Consider the following 8,414-nt stretch of genomic DNA (forward strand, 5'->3'; position numbering starts at 1 on the left):
TTATTATAAAATACTTGTGTTACAAATAAAAACTACTGCAAGTTACTTGCAAAATCTTGCTAAATTGGACGAAAGAAAGCGTCACCCGAAATCGGGTGATGGGGCCTCCACTGAAAGACGGCCGTCATGCAGATTTGGGTGACGTGGCGATCAACGTGTTAATAAGTTGTCCAGTCGCCTCCATTATCAATAATCATGTAATTTCTGAGCCATACTTTCCACTAATTTTATAATATAATCTTTAGACAAAGACCTCCATATAAATCGAATCTGCCGAACTTACTGCTTGACGATCCATATCTTTTCTCTTCGGAGCTTAAATTTCATGAGCCCACAAACATTTTTATGGGATTTATATCTAGCAAACTGTGAAAGCCAATCCAGTACGTCAACGTCATTGTTTTGTTTCCACGCAGTACAAATTCGCAGTAGCCAATTTTCCGTATGACATTTTTGGTCCTTTCGGATGCGAATATAGAAACACGGCTTCGTAACGTGATGCGTACGCGACACTCATGGTGAAATATGTCCTTCTGTGACCAAGGTTAAAAAATAACTAAGGCTTTCTATACAAAACATCTTGGGAGAAGGGTCTCGTTACCTGCTTGCGTTCAAATCCCCCTTCTAACGGTTTCCAAGATAAAATTTCGTCGTTCATTCTCTTGTCAAATAGACTGAATAATGTGAAAAATGCGCGAGAAAAATGAGAAACGGTTTTTTGCCTTACACTTTTCGGTTTTTGCAATTTTTTAAATGTGTCAAGTTGTGCTAACATTGTGCTAAAGTAGTAACCTGAACAAATAATATTAGGAAAAATAAATAAAAAAAAGCGATTGTGGGCAAAATAGAACAAAATTAATATCTACATTTGTTTTAGTTAACCAAACGATGTACAATTGCATATCTGATGTGTACTAGCATGGAATAAGTCAGCACAAGCTTCAGCTTCACTAGCACAAAAAATTAAAAGGCGCTCTTAACCACGGCCTTATGCGACAACAGTCAACGTCCATAATCACAATTTCCTGATTTCGTTTCAAGGTAGAATTGTATATCTGAGTTGCATTAGTGTAGCACAAATCAGCACAAACCTCACTTTCGCCAACGTAAACATTTAAAGGCACTTTATACTTGACCGCGGCCCTTCGCGCTTGCAGTCTATGTACATAATTATTTGTAGACTTCGTAGCAAGGCAGAACTATACGAGGTGTGTTCATAAAATAACGGAAATTTTTAAATTTCGCGGGTTTGGAGAGTCCGATGGTCAAAATTTTTTTTTATTATGTTGGTATACAAGCCTCTGAAGTATGATAAAATTTTCAGCCGTATTCATTGTTTACTTTGTCTGTGGCAGCCGCTAAGATAAGTCGTGTTTTTATGATCTCGGCGATTTTCGTTTGTTAGAAGAAATGAATCAAAGAATTTGTATCAAATTTTGCGTAAAAAATGAAGTAAAGTGTAACAAAGTGTGTGAAATGTTAACAAAGGCCTATGGTAAGTTTGCTATGAGTAAAACAAGAGTTTACGACTGGTATAAGCGTTTCCAAGATGGCCGTGAAGACGTTGAAGATGACGAACGCCCCGGACGCCCCAGCACATCAACAACCGATGAAAACGTGGAAAAAGTGAAAGAAATGTTTATGAACGATCGCCGAATCACAATCAGAGAAGTCGCTGATGATGTTGGCATATCGATTGGATCATGCCATGAAATTTTTTCGAATGTTTTGGGTATGAAACGCGTGGCAGCAAAATTTGTTCCAAAATTGTTGAATTTTGAACAAAAACATCGGCGAATGGAAGTTGCTCAGGAGTCACTAAATGAAGTCAACGACGATGCAGAATTATTGAAACGTGTTATAACACGTGACGAAACATGGGTTTACGGATATGACGTCGAAACTAAGGCTCAATCGTCCCAGTGGAGGCATTCTGGCTCGCCAAGACCGAAAAAGGCTCTACAAATGCGGTCGAACGTGAAAGTTATGCTCACTTTGTTCTTCGATTTTAATGACATAGCGCATTATGAATTCTTGCCACAAGGTCAAACGGTCAATAAGGAGTGCCACCTACAAGTTCAACGCCGTTTGCGTGAAGCAATCCAAAAAAACGCCAGGATTTGTGGAAAAACAATTCATGGCTTTTGCACCACGATAATGTACCTGCTCACACTTCATTGCTTGTTCATGAATTTTTAGCCAAGAACAATACTGTAACGATGCCCCAGCCTCCATATTCGCCAGACATGGCTCTGTGTGACTTTTTCCTATTTCCAAAAATAAAGGGAACCTGAAAGGGCCGTTGTTTTACAAGCATAGATGATATTAAAAGCGCTGAAAGAGCTAAAGGCTATCCCAAAGATCGAGTTTGAGAAGTGTTTCGAGGGTTGGAAGAAGCGCTGGCACAAGTGCATAATATCTAATGGAGACTATTTTGAAGGTGACAACATTAATGTAGACGAATAAATAAATATTTTTTTCAAAAAACGAAAATTCCCTTTATTTTCTGAACACACCTCGTGTATCTGAGTTATATTAGCGTAGCGCAGGTTAGTACAAATTTCAGCTTTGTTAAGGCAAAAATATTAAGAGCATTTTATTCTTGAACGCCTTTTGCGCTTGCAATCTATATCTATAATTACTATTTTTAGACGTACCAAGGTAAAATTATATATTTGAGTATTGTTAGCGTAGCAAAAGTTAGAACAAGTTTCACTTTTTTTAACACAAAAATATTAAGAGCACTTTATTCTTAAACGTTGTTTTTTGCACTCACAATCTGTAACGGCCAAATTCCGGCGGCGGTCCATTCGTTACTTTCGCAGCGGATTTGGTTCGTCAGATGCCGGGTAAATGAAATGTAAGCTTGTGAGCTGATTAACAGTAGCGTTTATTCGTGTGTCGAGATAGCAAGAGTTATAAGTTGTATTTACACGGGTGTCGGTGACTCGCTTAAGCGCGACTCTTGAGGTGGGCTTTGTGTTCGGATGCGTGGCGCTCGCAGGGCGAGTGGCGTACGGGATGACGCGGGTCTATCCCAAATTGACGCGGGCCGAATCAGAGACGGGACTTGTAACGTAACGGATGGGGCACACGAGATACGGCGGTTCGCGGAAGTACACGTAGTGATGGCGCGTTGACAATTTAGTAACGCGCCGCTCAATTGTACGTGGATCGCTAGCGCTTGCGGCTGATCGTGTGCGCGTGTAATGACGCGCGTAGAGACGCTGTGATGTTCATGCAAGAGTCTGGCGTTCGATGGAGAGTCTGCAGCAGCAGGACAGAGGCCGCGATTATGTTGACGCCGGATCTCGCTCTCAACGTTTCGACTCAAAGGAAATCGAGAGCTTGCATAAACATGACGGCGATCGTGAGCATACTGAACCCGGTATCTCGACAGGGGTGAGCAGACGGTCGGCGTCAACAACACTCTGACGGAGGTAGCGAGCACGTTTACCCCGGTTACCAGATCGTCGCTCGATGACGTGAGTATCAGAAGTTCTTCGTTCATTCGCTAACGCTCGCTTGATAAAAGTTTAGATCGTTCTCCTGCCGATTTTCCGGCGGCATGAGCTTTTATACCCGTTCAGTTCGGTAAGCGACGTGTCTTTGCTTGGCAATGTTCTAATTAAATAAACAACATGTAAGTAGCGTGTGTTGTTCACGCGTTTCGAGCTTGCAATCCCTGCGTGAGGATTTCTGTAGCGCGCATTTCAAAAGATTAAGGTGGCGCAATGCGCCGTACACAGCTCGACGGATAGTCGATCGAATCGGTTCTGATAAGGATATATTACTGCATCGTCAAAAATCTATGTCCATAATCACGATTTCTATACTTTGTATCAAGATAGAATTGCACATCTAAATTGTGCCAACGCAGCACAAATCATCACAAGCTTCAGTTTTACAGGCACAAAATTTGAAACGCACTTTACTCTTGAACGCGGCTCTTCGCGATCGCAGTATATGTTCATAACCATAACTATAATTTTTAAACATTATATCAATGCTGAATTATATTCTTAAGTTATGCTAATAAGTTTTATGCTAGCGAAGTTGAAGTTTATGCAAACTTATATAGCTCTGTTAGTACAAATCAAATATGCAATTATATGTCGTTCTGATTAACTATTAGTTAAATCGGAAAGTTCCGTCCGTTTTTTTTGCAAAATATATGAATTATTTAAGAAACAAAATGAAGTAGTACATCAAACAAAATATCGTCCATCGTTAGCGATGATTTTTTCCCATCTTTCGAGCAGCAAGCGAATTCCGCCGCGAAAGAATGATTCATCTTTGGAGGCTATCCAGTCAAAGACCTATTTTTCGATGTCTTTATAAGCATTGAAGGTTTGGTGAATAAACCGCATCAGGTAGCACTTCTCAGCAAAGTGCTTATAAGTTTCCTTAACTAGTTTTTGACGTGAGGTCGAACATTGTCATAAAGCAAAATTACGTCATGATGTCTCATTTTATGTTTCGGTCGTTTTCCGTGCAATGATCGGCTCAAACGGATAATTCGTTTTTGCCAGAGATGCTCTTTGACTGTTTGAACAGATTTTAACAGCTCATGGTACACAACACCCTTTTGATTCCACAAAATACAGAGCATTGCCCCTTTTCTATGGATATTCCGCTCTGGCGTCGATATTGAGAATTGGTCGGGGTTGAAAATGGTTTTTCGACGTTTGGGGTTGTCAAAATATATCAATTTTTCATCCCCAGTAATGATACGATGCAAAAACACTTTTCTTTGTTGTCTAGCAAGCAGAATTTCGCAGATGGTTTTTCGTCCTTCAACGTCTCTTGGATTCAATTCATATGGAACCCTTTTTTCTTCCTTGTCTTTTCCCAAGGCTTCCAAACGATAGGAAATGACAGATTGAGCACAATTTAATGCTTCTGCAAGTTGTTTTGCGTTTCACATGGGTCTTCATCTACCAATGCCTGCAATTCTTGGCCGTCCAGATTGCTCTTTGATCTTCTCATAAAAATCACCACTTTTAAAGCGTCAAAGCCATTCTCTACTTTTTATCGGAAGGAGCAGTATCATTATAAACTTCTACAAGCATTCGATGAGCTTCAGCAGCAGCTTCCTTCCATTTAAAGCAAAAAAAGCACTGTGTAAATGACGCTTATTTGGCTCAAATTTTCGATTCAGTAATAAACAATGTTATTGAGGCGAACGTGTATCTTTACATAATGAATTTTATTGACAGACGGTAAAACTAAAAAATTTAGCTTGGTTTAGACATTGGAGTTACTGACAGTTCTAACTATAGCTACTCGCCACTAGATGGACCGAACTTTTCGATTTATGTAATAATACGGACGTAAACGTTGAATTTGTCCTGTTTTGCTTTAAATCATGGATTGTTTTTTCATTTTATTTCTCCCATTATTATTTTTGGAAGATTCTACTTTAGCTCAATGTTGGCATAACTTAGTGTAACTTAGCGCAATTAAAATATTTGTAATAATGGAATAGTGGGGTCCTGGCGAAGAAACCATTTTTTTTCCTTTTTCTTACGCATTTTTCTCATAACAGTTTATAATTTTAGCAAAATGTAGCCTACTACACAAACCTACTACAAATCAGCACAACAAAATAAACAAATTCGAAAAGTACGGAGCTAATTTTTAAGAAAAATTCCACTATGTATCCTCCTTGTTGTATGTTTAAGTAATACAAATGGTGGCGGTATTCTTTCAAATTTCGTTAAATAAATAATTTATTTTTAACAAAACATTATAGTTTATATTAACACTTGCAGATTAAATGTATTGCTGATATAACGGAAAACAATTTTTTAACGTATACTCAAAGTTATTTTTAATTTTTTTCTTTATTCTTAGGCAATTTTATAGGCAATAAGAAATTTCACAATTTTTTGTACGTTTTGTCCCATAAAATTATAGTGACTATCATGAAAAAAATAATAACTGTTTTATTCTGAATTAGGCAATTATTTCCTAATTCAGTTTACTTAAATCTTCAAAAAATGGTAAAAATTGTATTGTTACTCTACATAATTGTTTTTTAATCCCAATGGAAAAGTGAACAATTGCGAATTTTTACTATATTTCATCTATTTCTAACTTGTTCATGAATCTATAAGAAAAAATCAGCAGTTAAACCATTTGATATAATAAAAATTCAACAATAAGATTCCTTTTTCCGAATTGCTACGATGATTTTTAATAAAGTTATGAGCAATTAAAGTCGAAATATTCTTTTTNTTATTTAAAGAGTCGCCGATGATGTTTTCATATGCTATATCAGTACGCTAACGCATATCTTCAGCAGTTGTTGGTATTTGCAAAAACATTTTTTTTATTGTTCTATAAAAATATATTTCTCTCCAAAAATAAGTCGAACAGGTTGAGGTGAATGTACTGATCATTAAATAGTTCCACCTTGTCCAATCTAACGACCGGGAAAATTTTTGTTCAAAATATATTTTGATATTCTCACACAAGCAGTATGCTGGATCATATTTTTATAACTTCAGCGATTTGTAAGGAAATCTTCCTTTAACCACTTGCGGTGAAAAGACGTGCTACCCACGTCAACATGCTTTTGTTACCGGAACGCCAGCGACGTGTTACGCACGTCGTTGAGCGATTGTTGCAGAAAGATAAAAGACGTGCGTGGCACGTCCACTGTTCAATAAAATTCTTTACCGAGGCACAGTTTCTGCTTGCTCTTCATCGTGTAAAGTTATCAGTATTGACCCCAGACTATAAAATGGAAAGTGATAGCGAAGCCAGTGATATTATTTCTATAAATAAACGGAGAAGACAAGACAATGTAGAGTCTGACAGTGATTTAGAACAAATTGTTTTTCCAAGTCGGAATCGGCGTAGAATTCTATCGGACGACGAGGAAGATGTTCAGAATGAGAATAGAGAAAGGAATGTTTCATCCCAGGAATGGATTTGGAAAGACGCGGAAAATATAACGCAAGTATGGGAATATACAAGAATATCTAGAATACATATTCTTGTTGGGCAAAATGTTGTTTTGAAAAGTATCACACCCTGCAAGATTATTAATAAATAAATTTAGTATTGATACAGATGTAATTTTATCCTTCTGCCTCTCTATATTCTCTTCGTGAACCCTCCCGCTGAACGTTGCCTGAATGCGCCGCGAAGTGATTCCCGCTCGATTGTTTTACTACGCGCAACCGAGAATCTCTTTGCACCGCAAGTGGTTAAACCGGGAATTTCTTTTAAAATTTATGAAAGTCTTCCTCCCATCAACGATCTATTTATGAAGTGTGATCCAATTATTTTATTATTCACAATTTCACATTAAACATTAACATTTCACTATTTTTGTACTCTATTTCGTGACGCCACTGTAAGTTATCAATAAACCAATACTATACATTTCTTAAATTTACCTTACTATAATTTTTAAATGTTACCTCATATGTAAATATAATATTATTAAAAAATTGTTTGCAAGATTTTAACGTAAGTATCCTTTCACAAAACTTTTCATTCCTGAAATCAGTTCCATATAATACTTGATGTAGAGACAAAAGAAATAGATGAAATCGATCTAATTGAAAAATTCGTATCATACTGTGTTAATTGATGCTTATATTACAACTTCGAGGAGATATATACAATCACCGTATTTCACGAACTCGCGAGACTTAAATATATTTGAAAATCGGCAAATTAGGTCCAGGAGAGGAAGGGACAATTTTCACATTTGCAGAATACACATTTACTTCACAGAACTTAATTTTTTTATTTGGGATAAGATCATCTGAGTTTTGAATAAGAACTACTAATCGAGGGAATGGAAAAGAAAAAATGAATGAATATAAAAAATTTAGTTAAATTTAAAAAATTGGAAATGAGGCGATTTGTTGGAAATTCGATCCATGAGGTATTTTGCGTTAACTCGTGTGGCACCCCCACATCGAGCTTCTTTTTGAATCCAGCCTCATTTAAATGGTTCCAAACGGTTTTTTGTGCAATGTTGAGCTCCTTGGCAATCGAAACGGTGCTTACTTGTTGATTATTCTAACATAAAAGGTAAAGGACCGAAATAATAATTTAAACAATAGCATAATTTATTTTTCGTAATAATGGTGATAAATTGGTGCAGAAAATTATTGGTGAAGATACAATATTAAAAGATATAACGTTTAATTCTCTAAATGATTTTATTCTGTAATTGATCAGCCGTCACAATAATATAAGGTCTAGTAAGAAGTAATCCATTATTTTTGTATCAAATTAGAGGCTTTATTTAACATAGTTACAATTATCCGATTTAGGCCAAATATGCACCGTTTAGTTCGATAACTTGTTGCCATTACGAAGGTAATTTCATTATGCCTCTCTCATAGAAACCCTCGACCCTATTAGCAAAAAACTGGGAAAGTCGATTT

At 36.8% G+C, this 8,414-nt stretch overlaps 1 protein-coding gene across 2 annotated transcripts; it reads left to right on the forward strand.

Moving 5' to 3' along the window:
* Window positions 1-6,540: 6,540 nt before the first annotated feature.
* Window positions 6,541-7,178, forward strand: LOC106751761. 2 transcript variants are annotated; one of them, XM_014611672.1, is made up of 2 exons: window positions 6,541-6,967; window positions 7,159-7,178. In XM_014611672.1, the coding sequence occupies exons 1-2, from the start codon at window positions 6,575-6,577 to the stop codon at window positions 7,159-7,161; spliced, it is 396 nt and encodes a 131-aa protein (XP_014467158.1). In that variant the 5' UTR covers window positions 6,541-6,574; the 3' UTR covers window positions 7,162-7,178. The 2 variants fall into 2 exon arrangements, with proteins under 2 accessions (XP_014467158.1, XP_014488748.1); XM_014633262.1 differs by lacking the exon at window positions 7,159-7,178 and adding an exon at window positions 7,070-7,130.
* Window positions 7,179-8,414: the final 1,236 nt, after the last annotated feature.

The sequence above is a fragment of the Dinoponera quadriceps genome, unplaced genomic scaffold (genome assembly GCF_001313825.1).
Source record: "Dinoponera quadriceps isolate SergipeBrazil2010 unplaced genomic scaffold, ASM131382v1 scaffold32, whole genome shotgun sequence".
In the NCBI taxonomy this organism is placed as follows: domain Eukaryota; kingdom Metazoa; phylum Arthropoda; class Insecta; order Hymenoptera; family Formicidae; genus Dinoponera; species Dinoponera quadriceps.